Source organism: Lygodium microphyllum, chromosome 20, assembly GCF_053477565.2.
Source record: "Lygodium microphyllum isolate KBCC chromosome 20, Lygodium_microphyllum_v1.1.10, whole genome shotgun sequence".
Classification (NCBI taxonomy): Eukaryota; Viridiplantae; Streptophyta; class Polypodiopsida; order Schizaeales; family Lygodiaceae; genus Lygodium; species Lygodium microphyllum.
Window position 1 is genome coordinate 95,400,160 of NC_141154.1, and position 22,968 is coordinate 95,423,127.

A 22,968-nucleotide genomic window follows, 5' to 3' on the forward strand; every position below is an offset into this window, starting at 1 on the left:
AATGCTCAAAATCAACATAACGAAGACAAGGCAAAACGAGAAAGCACTTTCATTCCTGTTTGACTCATGTGTCCCAACCAGCCATGCCACAAAGAAACACTTGACTGCTCAGTCACGGCAACAACATGGTCACGCACACTAGATACATGAAGTGGATACAACGTATTACTCTTGCAACCTCTGGCAATAACCCTAGATCCCTTACAGATCTTCGATTTTCCATCACCAAAGGTGGTATGAAAACCATCATCATCTAGCTGCCATGTGTTGATCAAGCTCTTCTTGAGCTGAGGTACATGCCGTACATGCTAAAGCGTAAAGACTGAGCCATGCTAAAACTGTAACTGCGCAACATTGCCAATACATGCAATCTCACATGCATAGTTGTCCCCGAGATGGACAACACCATGTCGACCCCCTGTATAGGCAGAAAATCACTCACGATGAGGGGTGACATGAAAGGAAGCACCTGAATCAAGAATCCAGGTATGCATGTCATCATCTGTATTTGCAAGTAGAGCATGTGCACCAAAATGTGAAGAGACACAAAGAGTACATCACTCCCATTGTCACTATCATGAGTGACTACATTCACCTCTTTAATTTTTACACTGCTCTTCTTAGGTTGACTGTCCTTCTTCTCTTCCTTGTAATCATCTGTCTTCTTGCCTTTTCCTTTCTCTTTCTCCCATTTGTAGCAGTCACATTTAAAGTGACCCTTCTTGTCACAATGATGGCATTCAACATCTTTGCCATGTGATTTACTGTGTCCCTTGCCATCATATTCGCCCTTTTGCTGTGATCTGCCCCTAGTATGCAAAGCATTGGAAGACTTACTGGATGCATTGTTCTGCCGATTCATCTCTTCCATAAGTAGAGCACTCTCTACATCAGCATACAAAAGGATCACATTAGAATTGCTCATAGCAGTCCTGAATGTATCCCAACTCCCTGGTAGAGTGCAAAGCAAGAAAATAGCCTTAAATTCCTCATCAATCATGAACTACAAGGCAACCAGTTGGCTAAAAATGGAGTTAAACTCACTCAAGTGAGTAGACATTGCTGTACCTTCTTTCATACACAAATCCATAAGCTTTTTGAGCCAATACACTTTGCTTCTAGCACTCTTCTGTGCATTATCCAACTGATTACAGCTATTCCAAAGGACATGTGCATTACACTACATGAGAAATCCCAAAATTTCAGCTGCAATTTCTGTTGTACATGTACCCATGGGCATAAATTTTGACATGAACGATCAAAAACCCCAAATTTTTGCGCTCAAAGCATCAAACACACATATGCATTTCCTCTTCATGCATAGGATTGTCCAATTTTGCCAAAATAAAGCAATTTCACCAAAACCCCTAAATTTTACCAAGTATTGATGTCCAAATTGCACGGAATTCAACCTACATGTACATAAAATGACCAAATGCTGCACAAATTTTGCCAAAACTGCAAAAGCCCCAAATTGCACGGGGTCCAATGTGCCTCAATGTCAAGAAATTGGGTCAATTTCAGCCCAATTTGTCCGTGCACATGAAAAGCCCCAAATGTCGGGGACAACATGTCACAAATTCTTGCAATTTCTGAGACAAATATCACTGTTGCATCTTACTCACACCAAATCTGGACAAATCCCCAAAATTTCCAAGTCCTACATGCATTAATTTCAGTGAAATTGAAAGAATTTCACTGAGATGTAAAAAGCCCCAAAATTCCCGGCAAATGTGCATCGACTTTTCAATTTTTGAGTCAGATCGTCCAATTTTGTGTTGAGATCCCCAAATTCGGGAAAAGCCCCAAATTTCTAGGACAAATTTGCACAAATCTGAGATATTGTGCTTGTGCGCGCGAAACCTTCGTTAGATGGGAAATTTTCAAAGGATTTTGAAGAGAAAAAAAAGTTTGATGATGGGTCTGTTGACACGTCAGTTGCGCGCCTTAATGCTGATGCTGCCCGTTCGCTTGCCACGCACCTGTCACCTGTCACCAGCCACGCAACCGTCGCACCCGTTACCTGTCAAGTAGCTATCGCGCCCGTCACCAATCGTTGTAGTCATTGTCAGCTGCTGCTGATCGCCTCGTCAGTTGGTCGCCCACAATGCCTGCAGCAACAGTCGCCTACTCTCCAATATCCATGACTTGTCGTGTGCCCTACAGTGACAATTGGAAACTGTCGTCTATGTCAAATCTAACAATTGCTACCCACCTACGACACTTGCAACTCCTAAGTTGTCTCGAGGAGCGTGTGCTCCTTGCCAGCTCTGATACCAGTTTGTTGGGCCCGGTGGCACGAGGATAAAGACATGCAGTGCTTACACACACCAGCAGAGACAGAGAGAGAGTGCAAAGTAGTGAGAAGAGTGAGCACGACTTGTGGATACAATGACGAGTGTACCACTTTAGGTTTTTAGATAGATATATGTATGAAAGTACAATGTGCTAAGGGTGTGTTCACACCCGTGCACATATAAAAGGCACGATGGCCCTTTATTCCCAACAGAAGCTCCCCATCTTAACTTGGATCTTCATTAAATATAGAAAGAGGATAACCTAGGAACTAAATATACCTTAGTTAGGAGCGGGTTTAGGATGTGTATATTCCTTGCTTTGTCTAAAGGTAGTATCACTAGTCTTCTTTAACTTCAAAGTTAATTAGGGAAGGCATTTCATACTTAAGCAGGGAAGTCAAAACTAAAGTTGATTAAATGTTTTGAAAGAGATAATAAGAAAACAAGGAGAGATTAAATATCTTATAATAGATGTTAAGAAACATTAAACAAAACAATTGAATTAGTGCACATGGTATTGCAATTGGCACAAGTGACCAATGTAATGATACTTGGTGTAAACTTAAACCCTATACAAAAATAATAAAAATCAGTGAATAGCCATCAAACAAAATAAGAGAACCCTAAGAGATGATAAAATTTAGAAGAAATAACATTAAACATATGCAAGATGACCCACCCATTAAATGTAGCTTGCCGAAGCTAGGCCTTCCTCACACTAAAATCTCTCCTTGTGAGGTGTAGGCTGGTCATTAGGGTGAGGATCAATATCATCTTCCTTAAGCTCTTCATTGTTTGTTTGCATCTCGAAATTGTGGAGAACACAACAAGCAATAATATACACAACTACCTAATGAAAGTCCACATTGATATCATGCAAAATATGCCATCTATTTTTCAGCATGTTCCAATTATTACATGCTCAAGGTTGAGTTTCTCTAAAAGGATTAATTAATTGACCGCACACACCATATCATGCATTGGCTAATAGATATGGCAATACATGAACATTACTAGGTTGTAATATTGGTTCCTAAAGGACTTTCTTTCCTTGCATTTTTTTGTAAAGAGATGATGCCTTCTAATAATGAGCTACATCATTTTTGCCTCCAAGATCTATGACATAAACATCTCATAGTCGTTTTTAGTACCACAAACACATTGTATGAGGATTGAGTAGAAGAGATGTCTACACCAATATTAAGCATGTTGCTTTAGTTGAAAAGAGAATATCCAAATAGTTGGATGTCAATATTTTCTCATTGTGGACTCACCCACTCCAAAAGTATAAGCAATATGATGGGTAGACTTGTTGTATGCTAGTTAAGTAATGAGCAGTGGAGTGCGTTCTCAAAATGAGGCGAGGAGATGTTGATGGTGTAGTATCTAGAGGAGTAGAAGGACGTGGATACATTGCTGAAATTAGGTCAGTAGAGAGAGAGAGAGAGAGAGAGAGAGAGAGAGAGAGAGAGAGAGAGTGACCAGTTTAAGGTTGGTTACACACCCATTGATAGATGTCCCATCCTTAGCAATAGTGTGGGCATGCAATTTTTGAAATTGGACTTAGACATGCGCACAAAGCCTTTACAGATAAGAAAGACAATTTGTAATAACATGACAAATAATATGCTTATTATTATTTAGATTGATTGCAAATGCAAAAAATACACGCTTGTTCATCACTTCACAAACTGAAGGAGGGATGTTTTCCAAGCCAAAGTAGGTAGGGAGCTCACGTTTTAGCAAGTAAACAACAAATTATATCTTCTTTGATGTCCAACCCCCAAATAAGTAGTCCGATAGGTTAACATTTGTATAGAGTGGGATCATGGAAGCCTCCCATCATGAATGAGAGAGAGAGAGAGAGCGATTCTTCGTGAAGAAAAAAGAGAGAGAGAGAGAGCGAGCGCTGCGAATCACTGCCTCTCAGATGAAGCGAGGCTTCGCGGGCTGGATGGGCTGCTGGGAAGGCGCCAGGTCTCGCTCGTTGCGGCGCAGGGCTGAATTGAGAGGGCGGGACTCGGGAAAAAGGCGCACGCAGGCCCAATAAAATAAATAAATAAAAGCCAAAGAAAAAGAGAAAATTCCGCCAACGGGACTTCAACAACGGTCGTTAATAAGCATTTTCGCGCGCAATATGCAGTAGCAGCAACAGCACTCATAGCAATACACCAAAGGATCATGCGACTTCTCTACCTGGTAGGGTTATAGCTCAGGCCTCTCTTCCTATCAGTCGTGCCTCCCGCTCTTCTGGCTACCCTTGGTTTTCTCTTCCTCGACTAACAAATTTTATGCTTCCATTGCTCCTTCAGCAGACAAACAACCAGTAATATGCCTTCCAAGACACCTGCAGATTCCTGACTGTCAAATTTCATACTTGTATTGCTTCTTCCCAGCAGACTTAACAACCAATACTATGGCTCCCCAGACACCTGCACAGCATATGCTTCCTGAACGGTACGCACTACCTAACGCCTTCGGTCTAGCACTTCTGCGTTTATTTTGTCTCGCATGAAGCTCACATTGGTCTCTGTCCCCCCAGATTGCAGCTTCTCGAGGAGTTCTATCATGCAATGGAAGCCGCCATTAGCCTCCTCCGCATCCGGCATCAAATTTGCTCATTTTCTGCCATATCTGCTGCCGTAGAAAGCTCCACGCAGAGGTATGTGACGGACGGCACTGAAGCTTGCCATCGATGACAAACAGATAAACAACTTGGCATGCATCTTGTTTGATTGGTCATTCTGCGTTCTTTTTCAGGCGGTTTCTGAGGAGCCATCTCGCCCAAATGAAGCATTTGTTGCCCGAGTCTCTCCACGTGGAGGAGCTCATATCCTGGAATGCAGAGACGCAGTCATCCCGCAAGGACCTGCGCATCACGTTGTATCCTTTTCCCATGGAAGGTGGGGAGCTGGCTCACAGGAGCAAGTCGCTTCGGAAGACAACGGAGATGGTGGCCAGGCGCAACGAATTTCACAGGCGCCTGATTAAGTTTGCCATCGCCAACCCCAAGGTAGGTACACAAAGAGTATCCAGAGTCTGTGTTTCGGAACCGAGGGATGTTGCCCTCTTTCAGTAGAGCTCTGTATATTAGGAATGACAATCCAGTAGAGACTATGTTGCAGATGGATTGCGAGGTGCCACAAGCAGAGATTCCTGATCGATCCTTGACCGCTGCACGGGATGAGGCCATGCCTCAGTCGCTGAAGGTTCGTTAATGTGTCCGCAGAGAGAGAGAGAGAGAGAGAGAGAGAGAGAGAGAGAGAGAGAGAGAGAGAGAGAGAGAGAGAGAGAGAGAGAGAGAGAGAGAGCGCCGTTGTATCTAAATTTTGACTGTCAATTCACGCAGGATCATGTCTCTGTGGCAACATCACCGGTGTGCCAATATGAAGCAGCATGTGAAGTGGACAACAATCTGTCAGAGCAAGAAGATGCCGGGGAACATAATAACCCGGAGGACATGGGTGCTCCCTTGTCCCTTTCTCCGGTTGCCTTTCATTCTTCTCAGCTGAAGAAGTTCCCTCGATCTCCAGGCACATTGACACAGCATCAGTGCCCTTCACCACCACAATCATCAACAACTGCTTCGTCCCATCTCCCATCAAATTTCAAGCGCCATTTCTCTAAGCCCAGAAGGCCTTCGATTTTGTCTGGTTTCGAGGCGACAGCTGCAAATGCTGAGATGACGTTGCTATCTGTTGCCTCTGTTGGCAGAGAGGGGAATGAAACTAGCATCAATGAGATATCCAGAGCAGCGGCCAGGAGTCCTCGCTGTCCTCCTACTCTGCCTCCTCCTCTTCCTTCTCAGAATAAGAAGAAAGCCTCGCAACAGGTTGCTGTCGCATCGGTCATGTCTCCGCCACGGCAACATAACACCGCGTGCCAGACCACTCCGGCCAGAACGCCATGTTCTGTCCTTTCCAACCCTTTTCTGTCACCTCCTCCATCATCACGCGGCAGCTCATCTCCTTCCGCCACTCCTCATCGCGATATTTGTACACCTTCTGCTGCTCCTTCGTCAATGTCCGAGCCTGCTTCCAAGCAAGAAGCCCCAGATGCAACACCAGTCCATGCTGTGAGGAGGAAGGCCGCTGTCAAGTCCTTACGATTTGGTTCTCCTCCTTCCAAGCGCTCTGCGCTAATCCTCCAGGATGCTTCTCATCCTTCGTCTGACTATATACCTGGTATAGTGGCCGCACCTATTCCTCCTGCTTCTGCCTCTCCTCCATGCAGTCCATTATCTTCCTCTCCCGCCAAGGGTGCCTCCTTCGTCACGCCTAAGAAGCCGCAAAGCAGTCTGATCAACAGAGCGCTTGCCTTTCACTCCCCTGCACACGTCGGGGCTTCATCGGATGAAGCAAGAACAGCGGAGGTTCTGCTGCACACGCCCAAGAGGAAGAGGCTGTTGTCTCTTCTGTCTTCGGATTTGCAATCCGATTCGGCCGTGCCCAGCAAGAGCGACCAGACCCAGCATGCAGGCTTGCACTCTTCTACCATCCCCAGCGAACCTAGTAGTAAGCCGGCCATGCTTACAGTTGATCCCCTGTCCACGAGTGCATCGAAGCTCTCTGCATCCGATGCCGAGATACTTAAGTGCCTGCCACAAGAGCTTTTGGACGATGTAAGTGCTTATACACTGCACATATAACTATCAGCGTTTGATTGATACTACTGACCTTAATTGGAGGCAATGATAGTGATGGACCCACTCTTTGCTCCCTTCAGGTGCAAGCCAAGGAGAGGAAAGGCATTTATGAAACTGCTTCTGGTCTGGAGAAAGCCCGGAGACGGCAACAGTTGATTTCAGGCTTGCCCCACCTCTTCAACATGGTGAGACTCATCTTTCAGTCGGGGAATCGCACAGTCTTGACTCGCAAGGATTTGATCCGCATGGTTGTCGCATCACATCCTGACATAACAGATCAGGGTAAGGCCTAACGTTAAGATTTATGATAGCTGACATGAATGTTCAGATGTATAGATACCACGCCTGCTGTGATAAACATGTTGACATAGATGTTATTAGACATGGCAGATTTGAGTGTTCTGTAAACATCGCCACTTAGATTTTCTTCTACCTCCTGTCTGCGAACAGGAGAAGTCAGAGAGCAACTACAACTCTTAGTGGACTTTGCCCCAGAATGGATGTCGTCTTGCAGCTCTTCCACAGGGGAGCAACTCTACCGGTAAGCAGATCTAACCCCTCAGGTGATCGATGGGTGTCAATCATATGGCTCTGTCCGGTTAGAGCAAGCACGCTGATGTCTCTAACTGAGTAAAATACGTTATGTGCAGGATCAATAAAAATGCGAATATGAGAGCTGTGTCCAAGAGCCTTACTGAGGCTAAGTATGGTGTTAAGTGATAGCTGATACTGATGATTGGCCATGTACCAGTTACTTATATAAATCGATCTAACTTAAGCTTTGGTGTCATTGTTGTAGTCATGTCTCTTGCTGCTATGTTGTCTGAACTTACTGCTTTGGAGCACCTATGCTTTATTGTATTCCATAAGTCCTGATCTATCAGAAAGCTGTTATAGGTCCTTTGAAGAGCTCATACACAATGGAAATGAATGGCCTCTTTTATGCATACAGTGTACTATGCAATCTTGTCATTTATTGGGCTTTATTGTCTGTGGATGTATTCAGTATGCTTGGAATTCTCCCTTGAGATGATTGCCAAAGATTAGTTTTTGTGCAAAAGTGAGTTTTCCACATTGGAAGTCAACATGAAGTGAGAGGAACTACTCAGTATGCTCCTTTTCAACTAAATACAAGTATTTCACTGACTGCTAATGTTTTGAAGATGGAATGTTTCTTTTTCAGCCGGTATACCAAGTATTATGCTGGCTGATTACTTTAATGATGGCTGTTAAAAACAGCTGAATATCAATACTTTTTCAACTGGATTATTATGTTGGCTATGAATGCATTAAAGTCGTTATGTTCTTTTTCTGGCTAAATACTGTAATGTTGCCAGTCCATAATAGTTGAATACCAAATCTTTTCAGCTGAATAACTTGTGTTATGCTGTCTGTAATGCATTAAAGTTGTAATGTATTTTTCAGCCAGTGTAGTGAGTATTATGCTGGCTGAACATCGTTATGTTTGCTATCAATAACAGCTGGATACCAAGTCTTTTTTGAGCTAAATACCAAGTTTTTATGCTGGCATTAAAACGTTATCTCACTGCTGAATAGTTGAACAGCATTATGGAGTTCCCTTGAATTGAAGCAAGCTGTAATACCAAGCTGGCTGCTGGTTGTATGGTTTACATTGGTACTGTCTTAGAATCATCAGTAATCCCTGGTTCAAGTTCTTCAACTGTTTATTTGTTATGTATATGTCAAAAAGACCAGTTCTGATGTAGTGCTGACTAACTTGAAGTCAAAAATCTCACTGAGGAATAGTGGAAAAGCACTATGCAGTTGGCTTCTAGCTCTCTGAGATAAAAGAGCATTGATAGACTCTCTCTGATAAGAGATTTGTTTTCTCTGCATTCTCTGAAAGGCCACAAGATGGAACCTCTGCAACAAAAACCCATGCTTTGCTTCTAGCTCTCTCTGATAAAAGAGCATTGATAGACTCTCTCTGATAAGAGACTCGTTTTCTCTGCATTCTCTGAAAGGCCACAAGAAGGAACCTCTGCAACAAAAATCCATGCTTTACTTCTAGGAAAATCGCAGGCCATTTCAGGACTTGGGCATTCCTCCACAATCTCAGCAATATCAAGTATTATGCTGGCTGTCAATAACAGCTAGATACCAAGTCTTTTGCTGGCTGTTAATGCCTTAAAGCTTTATCTCACTGCTGGATAGGTGAACAGCATCATGGAGTTGCCTTGAAGCAAGCTGTTATGCCAATCAAGCTGGTTGTATGGTATGCTATACCAAGTCTTTTGAACTGAATACCAAGTTTTATGCTGGCTGTTAATGCCTGAAGGCTTTATCTCACTTCCGAATTAGTTGAACAGCATCGGTACTATCTTAGAATCATCAGTAATTCCTGGTTCAAGTTCCTCAACTGTTTATTTGTTATGTATATCCCAAAAATACTAGTTCTAATGGAATGCTGACTAACTTGAAGGCAAAAATCTCACTGAAGAATGGTGGAAAGGCACTATGCAGTTGGCCTTCTAGCTCTCTCTGATAAAAGAGCATTGATAGACCACAACAAGAACGAACCTGTGCAACAAGAACCCATGCTTTGGACTTAGGAAAGCCACAGTCCATTCAATATCCTGCACAAGACAGTTTGCATTTTAATATCATGCATGTAGACTGGTAAAACTTGACAAATTCAGCTCCTACTTACCATCAACATACTGTCTAGTTTTTGCGATGTGAGAAAGCAAGCGTAGACATAAGCTTGAGGCTTGCTAGCCGTCAACTGTACAAGTGCATTTAATCTCTACCTTTCAGAGTCGTTGAAAGCCATTGAAAAAGGCATGTTGTTGTAGCTTACGGTCCTGCTCCCAATTTGTAATCTGCCACTACGAATGGTGATGAGTGTCCCATCGAAGCCATGGAGAATGTGCTTCTTTTACTTGTACAATCATAGAAGGACCCATCGAAGGCACGACTTCGCCAGGCAAGGCAATACCCTGTCACTAATACGCTGTCACTCCAAAGAAAGCTGAGGTACATTGCAAGGATATGAGGACATGGTATGATTTGTGGGACTTGGTTGATTCCTATTGTTTGTATGTGCAAAGGTTGGAAATAAGGCAATGCTTGTAATGTGCTGTAGATTTGCTCTTGATTTCTTTGCCAACTCTTCTTATTTTGAATACTTGTAATATGGGGTTGTCGGTAATGCCTTAAGAATAGGGCTTCGTACATATTAGGCACAAGGGAGCTGTTCCTGCCACGGTATTGTGGGGGAAACTGTTTTTGCGATGGAAATGGTTTCTATAGATCACACAAGGGGTTTTTGAAAACCATCTGAATTAGAACTATAAAGGGAAAACCTTTGAGGACTACCCAAAAATGGGCAAAGGTTTTTTGGGAAAACACCAAGGAATAGGGTATTTGTTAAAAAAATTGGGTGGTTTTGGGGGAAAATCGGGAACCCTCCATGTGATCTTGAAGGGTCCTCGGTTTATGTGAAAACCTTTCCAAAAACACCCCCTCAAAGACCCATGGGGGAACAATTCCAAGGCCTTTGGTCTAAAACCTTGCAAGGGGCATGTGGAGTTCATACCCATGGGGGAACAATTTCAAGGCCTTTGGTCTAAAACCTTGCAAGGGGCATGTGGAGTTCACAAGACAGAACCATGAATATCTCTTCATTTAGACCAAAGGCCTTGAAATTGTTCATACCCATGGGGGAACAATTTCAAGGCCTTTGGTCTAAAACCTTGCAAGGGGCATGTGGAGTTCACAAGACAGAACCATGAATATCTCTTCATTTAGGGAAGAATATATTTCTTAGGCAGTGGATTGGCCTTAGTGAGGGTCTTAGGTCTACTCCTATTTGGCATGTGGAGTTCATAAGACAAAACCATGAATATCTCTTCATTTAGGGAAGAATATATTTCTTAGGCAGTGGATTGGCCTTACTACGATCTTTCGTGATAGATCTACTCCTATTTGCATTGTTTGGCCACTTCACACATCGTTCGCGAGGGTCTTAGGTCTACTCCTATTTGCATTGTTTGGCCACTTCACACATTGACAATTAGTAGCACCAAAAGAAAATGTCTCTATTGTGCACCTATATTTGTCCAGGAAAAAAATTATGCATCTCTTTGTGTATGCTCAACTTCTCCACATGGGTAAGATAATGAGCCTTGAGGCCTTTTGTTGACATAGAAGGGAATGCGACATGTGTCTCTTCAAGATGTCTTTTTAGACTTATAGTTTCTTGAGATATTACTCGCAACATTTATAGGGTTTTTAGTTATTTTAGACAAGGAAGTAATAAGCAAATGCTAGTGTAGGGCATTGTAAATAAGGAAGTAAATGCTAATGCATGCATTGAAAATAACATGTAATTAATTTAGTAGCTAGTAAATGTTGGCCTAGGGCATTGATAATGACTTGTAGTTGTTGTATAATGCGCAAGATATATGCAAGGTGGTAAAGTGGTGTGTGTTTAGGGTTGTTGGTCTTGAATATTACAACCACTTATTGAAAGGATCCACAATAAAGATGGATAGCCATTCAATCTTCCAAGATTGAATAAAGTTCTTTCTAGTTACTACCCAATAGTGCTTAAATCATTAAATTGGTTAGTTAAGGTCTTGCCTAGGCAATATCATATGTGTTTAACTAAATATCATGTGCAGTGTAGTGAATCTTGACAACATCTATACTTGTCCCCCCCCCCCCCCCCCCCAAAAAAACGCGCCTGCATTGCTCCTTATGCGCCCCCTACATCCTCAGTGCACACATCAATACGGTCGCCATACCCGGGCCTTCGCCTCGCGCATCCCTTCACTCCTTCACTTCCTCTCTCTTGCTCACCCTCCCCCCGCCATGGCTACTCCCTCGCCCATGCGCATCCTTCGCCTCATCTTCTATAGTCGACCTCAGTCCGATTCCAGCGCCATGATAGTCGTCAATCACTGCTGCATCAAGACCACACTGGCCTCCTTGATGTCTGCCATCACTGGCCTCTACCTGCTTCTCGGGTCACCCCTCCTTCCTTTCGCTCAATCGGTTGTCCTCATCTCACTCCCGCATGTGTGGCGCTCGCTCCTGAGCTGGATCACCCCCCCTTGCCTATTCGTTGTCCTCAATTGCATCATTGTTACCCTCACCCTCACCTTCGGCAGCTTCAAGGGCCCCTCCTCTGCAGGCTCGGAGCTGTATGTAGACCATGTGAAGAAGATGGACGCCGTGCACATGCATGTGGATTATTTGCCCCCTCCAAAGGTTCGCAAGAGGCCAGTTCATGTGGTGCCAGTGCAAGCAATTGCTCGCAAAGAACTAGAGAAGGAGGAACATGTCGCGGTGCAGGACAAAAGAACAGAGAATGATGATTGTGATGATAATGATGGTGATGATGCTGTGGCTATGGCTACCTTTGATCTTGCACAGAGAGCATGGCACTCTCAGCCTGCAAGCCCTTCCGGCCAGAAACAGGCTGCCAAATGCGTCCGCTGGGCGAAATCCATTGATTCCTCTTCCATGTCAACAAACAGAAAGCATGCAATATTTCGCCATGGCTTCAGGTCATCGTCCTCAGCATCAGCAGAAATCGTGCCCGCCCCAGCTCGAAGCGCCGGGGCGAGCCTAGGCGTGGAGCGCCTAGTAACTAATTTATAATGTGCATGTAGTTGACAAAATCTTTTGGTGCGTGTGTACACTATGTTCTTCTTGGTGCCCACATGCTTGGGTTCTTTTGTAGATATCGACACGCTCCACACTTAAATGTTCATGCTTCTTATTCCTACTTTAGCCTTAACCCATCTATCATAGTTGATGGTCTACTTGTAGCCCCTAGCCAAGGGGTACAAAACAAGATGCCTTAAACTAAAGATGGGATTGTTTTAGGGCTTTAACTTGGAACATGACCTTGCTAATCAAATTAAGTCTTGGATTTATTTGTGCCGTGACTATCTTACAATGAAACTCTAAGATCTAAATGCTTTTAGTTTAGGGAGTAAACCTCTTTGAGCTACATGTCCATGATCTCTTTAGATTGGTTTATCCAAAATTGGGTTGCCCATGATCTCTTTAGCTTGGTTTATCCAAAATAACAAACTCCATTATTGTGTTCTCCTATATTAGAGAAATGTCTTACCTATTGCTAACTACATTTTTGTCATATCTAATGGTAATATCCTAACTATCTCCAACTCTACTATGGGTCTTTTATCTTAAAATCAACCTTGTCGAAACATTTATCTAAATGCTTTTACTTTTGGATGTAAACCTCTTTGGTAAACCTCTTTGTGCTACATCTCTTTAGATTGGTTTATCCAAAAATAACAAACTCCACTATTGTGTTGCCCATGATCTCTTTTGCTTGGTTTATCCAAAATAACCTACTCCATTATTGTGTTCTACTATGGGTCTTTTATCTTAAAATCAACCTTGTCGAAACATTTATCTAAATGCTTTTACTTTTGGATGTAAACCTCTTTGGTAAACCTCTTTGTGCTACATCTCTTTAGATTGGTTTATCCAAAAATAACAAACTCCACTATTGCGTTGCCCATGATCTCTTTTGCTTGGTTTATCCAAAATAACCTACTCCATTATTGTGTTCTCCTAAATTATAGAAATGTCTTACCTATTGCTAACTATATTTTTGTCATATCTAATGGTAATATCCTAACTATCTCCAACTCTCTACTATGGGTCTTTTATCTTAAAATCAACCTTTTTGAAACATTTAACCTATGAGGTATATCAAACAAGTCTTCAAATTTTAGGTCCTCAATTTTTGAAGAGCAATGACTTTATCATATGTTTGACAAAGCATCCATCTTTGTATGTTCAAAGTAAAAAGACACCCCTTCAACAAAGGATCTTCTATGCAAGTTTAATGTTTTGTAAGAAGTGTAATCCACATTTAAAAATATCAAAAGATGGGACCCAAAAAAAACTTGAAGTGATTAACATAAATTGTTGAGGGGAAAAGAGTAGAGTCCATTTCTCGCTTCATGATCTTGTACATGTCCTAACTAGTGCTAGTGGCGTCCCTCTCATCCCTCCAACACCTCAAGCTACATGTAGGCATTGTGCTTAGAGATCCTTCAATTAATCCAAGACCCTGCAAGCATTATTATGTTTTGTAAGCATTGAGGAGGCTCTGAAGACGTGAACTATATAACCATCCAAGGTTCCCTAGATTTTCATGCAGTTAGCAATTTCCCTATTCAGAGCTCAAGTCACATATCCAAAAACCTAAGGCCCCATGCTAATCACAAACGCAAAATGAGTCTAATCAGTCTCTCGAGTTATTGATTGCCAATTACAAGCCACAAAGTCCACTTATTTCACTGGCAGCCATTGTTTTAAGACTGATATTCATATGCAAAGAGGATTGTAGCATGTAAATACAAGCAGAGAGCCTTTGCTCATTGAGGGCACAAGAAGCAGACAGATATGCGATGCATACCTGATTTTTCCTGGTCAATTCTTCTCGACTGTATAACAATTCTGACCTTTGAGCTCCTTCGCCCATTGTCCTTTAGTATTGGTTCCTTTAACAGATTCATAACATCATCGTATTGGTTCTTTTAGTTGCTTGTGAACATCTTCCCCTTATTGTTCCATGGCAGCGTTCATGTACCCATCCAGACCAGCCAAACTACTTGCTTCTAGAGACATAATATTATGTCACTTGACTGTCAAGATTTATACCAGACTTGATACCATTCCTAGCACACGCAAAACAAATTTATACCAGACGTGAAACCATCCCTAGCTAGCACATGCAAACAACACATCAGGTTGGTAATACAAACTTGCATTAAAATAAAAACATTGACTCAACTTTTACATACTTTGGAATTTTGTAAAATCCCAAAACAATGCATCCTTAATTCCTCAATTTCAACTTTCATTGGGCCCTTTCTTACTCTTTTGTGAACATTTCATTTATAAGCACATCTTAAAAAAATTCAAATCGCACTCTTTTAATGCAAAATGTATGTTGATTAATTATTACAAATTTATGATGACACAATGCGTACATTGATTAAAGGTTAAAGATTCATGACAACTCTTAAAAAACACTCCCAAGGGAGACTGTGAGATGTCACATAATTCTCTCTTTATAATAATTTAAAAACATTATAATGATGGTAGGTATTTTTGTCACTTGCTATGGTGAAGAGGGTGTTGCATGCTGTTCCAACATTCAACAAAATGAGCCTCCACAAAACAAGTGTACACATGGCAACATAATTGAATTAAAATTATTTAGACACTTTAAATCATCCTTTGCATTGTCTTGGAAGGTAGCTCCTTTTGTCATTCCAACAATGCCTTGTACATGTTGGCAAAATTTCATGTTGATTGTGTGTAGACAAAGTGAAATGGGTGGGTGGATAGGTGAATGCCCTTGCACATGGACATATCCTTACAATAACCATCTTTGTAACAAAAAATGGGGCTTTCCAATCAAGTCAATGAGCTATCCCTAGTGATTGTGCTTAAGGCCATTATGAGAGTGTTAGAGATTGTGTGTATACTATATGGTCCCATACATCCTTGCCTTGGGCCTACTCTGAGAGAGAGAGAGAGAGAGAGAGAGAGAGAGAGAGAGAGAGAGAGAGAGAGAGAGAGAGAGAGAGAGAGAGAGAGAGAGAGAGAGAGAGAGAGAGAGAGAGAGAGAGAGAGAGAGAGAGAGAGAGAGAGAGAGAGAGAGAGAGAGAGAGAGAGAGAGAGAGAGAGAGAGAGAGAGAGAGAGAGAGAGAGAGAGAGAGAGAGAGACCCGAAACCATGAAGCCATCCAATACAAAGGGTTTTGGTAATGCATCCACATGTGACCTCAATATAGCACAAAAATTTATCAAGTGTGACACCTTGCCCCCCCCTCCCCCCCCCCCCCCCCCCCCCCCCCCCCCCCACACACACACACACACAGAGTTGTGTGTGTGCAACTCCCCTATATAAGATAGGGGTGTGTATTGTTGCCTTTTTGGTTTGTATGTTTCCATTGAACACATACAAATGCATTGTCTATGACCTACATATAGAAGAAGAAGAAAATAGGGTGTATGATGCGATGCTATGTTGATAATTTGTTTACAGTCCTTTTGGTCTAGTCAAAGATCTAAGACCATATGACTTTTGCCACATCCTCAGAAGAAAGTTATGACCTTAGCTCACAAGCACACACACACATAGACACATTTGCCCCCACCCCCCACACAAGTGTAATGCTACCTTTCTAGTTTACATGTTATATTGATCCAATCAAAGATCTAGACCATATAGAAGAAGAAGAAAATAGGGTGTATGATGCGATGCTATGTTGATAATTTGTAAACAATCCTTTTGGTCTAGTCAAAAATCTAAGACCATATGACTTTTGCCACATCCTTAGAAGAAAGTTATGACCTTAGCTCACAAGCACACACACACACAGACACACTTGCCCCTACCCCCCACACAAGTGTAATGCTACCTTTCTAGTTTACATGTTATATTGAGAGTGAGAGAGAGAGAGAGAGAGAGAGAGAGAGAGAGAGAGAGAGAGAGAGAGAGAGAGAGAGAGAGAGAGAGAGAGAGAGAGAGAGAGAGAGAGAGAGAGAGAGAGAGAGAGAGAGAGAGAGAGAGAGAGAGAGAGAGAGAGAGAGAGAGAGAGAGAGAGAGAGAGAGAGAGAGAGAGAGAATGTGGTGCCTCAACATATCTCTAATGAGCATCACTTTATTGCCTTATCACTCACTAATACATAAAGAATAAGTATACACATGTATAGTTAGGGTTAGTGAGTGAGATAAAGCAACTAGCCACATTAGCCTTTACCCCCAATAGTCTTCCACTTAGTGAGACTGACATGAGTAGCTATTAACCTTTAACCCAACAACCTTCCACTTAAAGGAAAATGTACCTTTAAGGGAGATAGAATAGCAAAAGAATATGTGATGTATCCTCACCCAATTTTCATCAACTCTTGACAATATCCAAACATTTTGGAGGGAAAAATATTAGTGATGAGAAAGTCTATAAGGTTTTCATTCATATCCACTTTGACTAGCCCCAACACACTTGTTCTCAAAGTGAAAGTTCACTTCTATGTGCTTAGTCTTTGTATGAAACACAAATTCTTTGCAACATAATGGCACTTTGGCTATCATCATGCAACAATGGCATGTCTTCTCCAATGCTCGAATATTCCTCTAGATAAGTAAAATACATAGCTTCTTTGCATGCCTTTGTGGTTGCTATAGACTCTATCTTAGTATTAGCATACATTTTTACAGATGAGACCTCCATGAGATTGCACACAATACAAGGTAATGACATCTATGTGGTAGACTTTCTAGTGTCAACATTCCCTACATAGTTTGCATCTATGTACCCAAGTACACCACAGTACTTTCTCCCAAAGTATATGCACATATCCCTCGTACCACTTAAGTAACTTAGAGATGACTTTCATTGCTTCCTAATGTTTCTTGCCATGATTTGATATGTATCTACTCACAACTATAAATGCAATGTTTGGAAGCGACTAGCAATTATGGCACACAAGAGAGTATCCATGCATGATGCATAAGAAAGCTTGGCCATTTTAGTTTTTTCCAAATCAGATTTGGAACAATAATTAGTACTAAGTTTCATATGTGGAAGTAATGGAGTAGTTATTGCCTTCCACACCTCCCTATTAAGATGTTGGAACATTGTGCTTATATAATCATTTTGGAAATGGAGCAATCTCTTTCTTCTATCTTTGATTGTATGAATACCAAGGATGTGATTGGAATGCCCCAGATTCTTCATCTTAAAGGTTTCCATTCACCCTTTATTTAGGCCATCAATCTCACACTTGTTTGCCCCAACAACAATTAGCATATCATCCACATATAGGACTATCACTATCAAGCTACCATCCTTAGCTTTTCTAGTGTATAAGTAGTAATATGTCTCACATCTTTTAAAGCCATGAAACTAGATAAAGGTATCAAACTTATTATACCATTCCTATGGGGCTTTCTTTGAGCCATAAATACTCTTCTTTAGCTTGTAGACAAGATGTTCTTTTACATATAAGAATGACATCTTTAGATCCAATGGCATAAGCTCCATATCTTCCTTAGCCACTAAGGTAAACATAGTGTGAAGAGTAGTCATTTCCACCCTAGGTTAAAGGACCTCATCAAAATTCATACGTTTCTCTTACTTGAAGCATTTGGCTACCAAATCTGCCTTGTACTTTGGCTTAGCATTTTCAATTCTAACCTTAAATTTGAAAACTCACTTACATGGCAAAGCATTCTTGCCCTCTCATAGAAGAACTAAATCCCAAGTCTAATTCTTCATGATAGAATAGATTTTTGACTACATAAGTAGCTTCCACTTGAGCTACTTATTACTAGTCATGGTCTCTTTGTAGCAATATGGCTCCTTGCAAATTTTTTTAATCACATAGTGAACTCAAAGCTAAAATCTTAGGGGGATGGGAGGCACGAGTAGACCTCTGTAACATAATGGGCTAACTTTGAGTGAGAATTTCGGGCTCCACTCTTTCTTCATGAGACACCATTGGGCTCTGAATAAGCTCCTCAACATTGATTTTTTCACTTCTTGCTTACAAGTAGAAGCACCACTTGAGCCCTCTCTTTGCACAATTTGTGCATTGGCCTTTGCTCTTTGTGGAAATATAACAAGTAGTAATGCATTGTAGAAAGTAACTTTTCTTGTTTCCACTTCCTTAAGGAGCTATGTATGCATATCTTTCTCATTGAAAATCACATAATTACTATGTATGATGTTCCTAGCTTTTGGATCCCAAAGGTGCTAACCCATTTCACCACTTTGTCCATAGCTTATAATGATGCATTTTCTTGACTTTGGCTCCAACTTACTATGCTTCTTTTCTGGTACATGTACATACACTTCACAACCAAGCACTCTTAAATAATCATATGAAGCCTTCTTCATGTCCAAGCCTCCTTAGGAATGCCATTGTCTAATGTGTAGTATATGACATGCTATCATCATAGCTTCAATCCAAAAACCTTGAGTAAGATGAGCATTTGAAAGCATACTTAGCCCCTTTCATCAAGGGTCCTATTTGTGCATTCTACATAACATTTTGTATAGGAATACTAGGTGTGGTGAGCTCCTTCTTGGTGCCATGTGCTTCATAGAAACTTTTAATATGTAAGAGACATACACTCTCCATTATGATTCCTAGGATACTTTAGTTCCAGATTGCTACAAATGCAAAATTTTTTGGAAGTAAGACAATGCATCTTTTTTCCTAGATATAGAAAAAGCCTACACTTTCCTAGTCGCATCATCAATAAATGTAATAAAAAAGGATGTTCTCCCTAGTAAAGACATTGCAAGCATAGGCTCACATATATCACCATGTACTCATTTTTCTATTAAAGTTCCTTATCAATTGAATGACCATATTTATCATATATATGATGCTCACATAAGTAAAAGTACAAAAAAATAGTAAGCAAGCTATATAAGAAAACACTTCCATTCCATTCTTAGAAAGATGATATAATAATCAACGATGTTACGATAGAATTGGCTGAAAGGTATGCCCATAAATACAGCGAAGAGCATTAGCTCGACAAAGCCCTCAAGGAGGTCCTTTGAGAGAAGTAACAAGCCCTAAAATACACACTTACCCACCATTTAATGCCTCAAAATAGCATCCAAGTTTTAGGGTAGCAAACAACATAAAACATGCTAAAAATAGGCCAAAGAATGCTTCAATCTAAGTAATCAAGGAGGCTGAAAATTCATCTCAGTGGATCTTTTTGGATAGCACAAAGAAAAAGGCTTATGCTTTCAATGTGGGGAAAAGCACACCACGGATCATCCTTCAAGATGTGCTTATTGGAGGGCTAAGCTCAAATGTATATATGTCTAGGAAGATGTGGATGAGGAAGATGAGGATTTGAATGCTATAGTACATGCTAGTCATGAGGACTATGATGAGGATATGGGTCAAGAACAATTCTACAATACCTTAAATGACTTTCTCTTTGAATCAGGTGGATACTTGCCTCATGACCCATGGAAATGCCTTTACCATACCCCCCATATACTGCCACTTCCATATGCTCTATCTCTATGGATGCATGGATGGCTCTAGGAGTCCAAGCACGCTGCAAATATAATGGAGCATAAATGAAAAACATGTTTTTATTCTTGTCGATAGTGGTAGCACTCATGTTTTTGTGAATAAATAAGCCATGAATCATCTAAGATGCTTTACCACCATTGAATCACATTAGCCTTCCCAATGAATTACCATAGCCTGTACGAGTGCAAGTGGCAAATGGTGATGAGGAAATCAACACTCAAATATTCTCTAGAGTACCTTTATGCTTGCTGAAGATTATGTGTCATTTGTGGACTTGATTGTACTTAATATGGGTCTCATTGACGTTGTTCTAAGATGTGATTGCCTGAAACACTTGGGAAAAATTTCCATGGATTTCTCTTAGCTTTACATGGAGTTTGTTATGTATGGACAACCCTTAGAGGGAATTTGGGATAATGCAGAATTTTAACTTATTACAACCAAGCAACTCAAAAGGGAATAGCCACAAATAATTGTATTGCATTTGAACAAAGAAATTATAGATCAGTCGACAATTTTAGCTAAGAATTCCAGCATTGAAAGATCTCTTGGATGAGTACAAGGATTTATTCCAAATGCTTGTAGTTCTCCCACCTAAGAGATAGGTGGATCATCCCATTGACTTGGAGCCCCATTCAAAGCCAGTGATGAATAAGCAACCTTGTAGGCTTCCAAAGTGTGAAAGTGAAGAAGTTGCAAAGCAAGTCAAGGAGTTGGTTGAGATGGGATTCATTGAGCCGGGTTATTCTCCTTATGCATCCCTAGTCTTGCTAGTCAAGAACAAAGATGGATCATTCAAGATGTGTATTGACTATAGGGACTTAAACAAAATCACAGTTAAGAATCAATAGCCCATATCTAGGATTGATGACTTGCTTGATGAGCTAAAGGGGGCAAAGCATTTCACAAACATTGATATGAGATCTAACCATCATTAGATTTACATGAGAGCAAATGATAAGATTAAAACTACATTTCACACAAATCAAGAGCTTTATAATTTCCTTGTAATGTTGTTCATGTTGACAAATGCCCTTGCTACTTTTCAAAGCCTCATGAATAAGATCTTACACTCCTTTATTTTTCAGTTTGTGCTTGCATTCTTTGATGACATTCTCATTACAACAGATCATTGAGAGAGTACTTATTGCACATCATGAGGGTCTTTAACATATTAAGGGAGCATAAAAATTTTGCAAAGGAGAGAAAATGTATATTCATGCAGATTGAGGTGGTGTACTTGGGCCATATTATGAGTGAGCATGGCAAATAGGCTGATGCCAAAAATGTGCAATGTGACAGGAGTTGCCCCACACTAACTAATACCACTCTTTTACTAGGGTTTATTGGTCTTTCTTCAATCTATTGGAGATTTATTCACCATTATGCAACAATCATAACACCTTTAACTAATAGATTGAAAAACAAGGCCTTTTGGGATGCTCTAGCTGATCGCAGCTTTAACTGATTGAAGGAATTTCTTACTTCAACCCCCACACTTGTTAGCCTAGACTTCTCTAAAGAATTCACTGTCCAATGTGATGCTAGTGGAAGGGGTATATGCGCTATCTTGTTGCAAGAACATGGTTTCATTGCATTTGAGAGTCACAAATTGGATAGAAGAGAGAGGAAAACGCATGTCTATAACTAAGAAATGTTGGCTGTCCTTCATGCTATCAAGAAGTGACATCATTATCTCTATGGCCAATAGGTTTAGAGTGAAAAGTGATCACCAAGTGCTTGTGTACATTTTTCTATTACAACCAAACTTGACTCCCAAGTAGAGGTGAGTGGCAACCTTACAGAATTATGATTTTGAGATCACTCATACTAGAGGAAAGAATAATGTTGTGGTGGTTGATTCCCTCTCTCATATGTAGGTATGCAAAGTATCATCTATTTCTGAGCTTTAGAGTGATTAGATAGAGGAGCTTCAAGAGGCCCACTAGCTTAGTGATGACTTCAGCCCTACCTTTTAGAAATTATGGCAAGATATCATGGAAGAGAGCTCCTAGTATCAACTCAAAATTGGACTCATTTGGTCACATGGCAAGATTGTAATCCCTCATACCTCTCCTTTTAAATAGAAGATAATGGAAGAGATTCATTCTTTGCATATTGCTTGTCGTTTGGGCATCTTTAAGACATATGAATTACAAAGAGTTTCCATTGGAAAGGCCTATGAAAGAACGATAAGAACTTTGTCTCTAAATGCATGCCATGTCATCAAAACAAGGACAAGACTCTCAAGCCATGGGATTTATTGTTTCCATTGCCTATCCCCTTCAAAGAAAATGGTCACATATTATGATGGATTTCATCATTGGCTTGCCTGTGACCAAGAAGCATTGGAATAGAATTTATCTGATAGTGGATTGACTCACCAAAGAAGCCCACTTTATCCCCACTAATACACAATATACCACATCTCAAGTAGCCAATTAGTTTATGGAGTATGTCTTTAACTTGCATGGGGTTCTATAGATCATTGTGGATGACATAGATGCCAAAATCATGAGCCATTTTAGCTCCATGAGGACAAAATTAGCTTCATCTATAGTATATAACCCCCAGAGGGATGGCCAAACTAAGAGGGTAAACAAGTGGCTTGAGACATACTTAAGACATTTTTGCCATGACATACAATATGTATGGGATTCATGGCTCCATTTGGTTGAGTTTGCACATAATAACTCCACTCATTGGAGTCTCGCCTTTGAGGCCATAAATGGATACAAGGTGCCTCTTTCTATGATCATATTCAGTGAGAAGTTAAACATGCATGGAAGAGAAGAATTGCACCGCATGCAAGCCCTACTTTAGCAATGTAAGCTGAATCTCAAGAAGGCCTAGGAACTCGTGAAGTTCTATGCTGATGAAAAAAGGCACTCCCTTGAATTTCAAGAAGGTGATTGGTTCTCTTGAAGGTATC

The 22,968-nt window shown here is 41.0% G+C and overlaps 2 protein-coding genes across 4 annotated transcripts; both read left to right on the plus strand.

The window, feature by feature from the left end:
• Positions 1 to 4,216: 4,216 nt before the first annotated feature.
• Positions 4,217 to 7,889, plus strand: LOC148019135 (uncharacterized). Of its 3 annotated transcripts, none has more exons than XM_087660661.1 (9): positions 4,217 to 4,496; positions 4,610 to 4,754; positions 4,840 to 4,959; positions 5,058 to 5,310; positions 5,423 to 5,506; positions 5,647 to 6,918; positions 7,023 to 7,224; positions 7,393 to 7,483; positions 7,593 to 7,889. In XM_087660661.1, exons 2-9 carry the CDS (start codon positions 4,714 to 4,716, stop codon positions 7,660 to 7,662), a joined length of 2,133 nt encoding a protein of 710 aa, XP_087516787.1. In that variant the 5' UTR covers positions 4,217 to 4,496; positions 4,610 to 4,713; the 3' UTR covers positions 7,663 to 7,889. The 3 variants fall into 3 exon arrangements, with proteins under 3 accessions (XP_087516787.1, XP_087516788.1, XP_087516786.1); XM_087660662.1 differs by having other exon boundaries at positions 4,613 to 4,754; XM_087660660.1 differs by having other exon boundaries at positions 4,217 to 4,754.
• A 3,768-nt stretch (positions 7,890 to 11,657) lies between these two features.
• On the plus strand, positions 11,658 to 13,123 carry LOC148019136 (uncharacterized). Its single transcript, XM_087701455.1, has one exon. The coding sequence runs from the start codon at positions 11,665 to 11,667 to the stop codon at positions 12,568 to 12,570; it is 906 nt and encodes a 301-aa protein (XP_087557581.1). The 5' UTR covers positions 11,658 to 11,664; the 3' UTR covers positions 12,571 to 13,123.
• Positions 13,124 to 22,968: the final 9,845 nt, after the last annotated feature.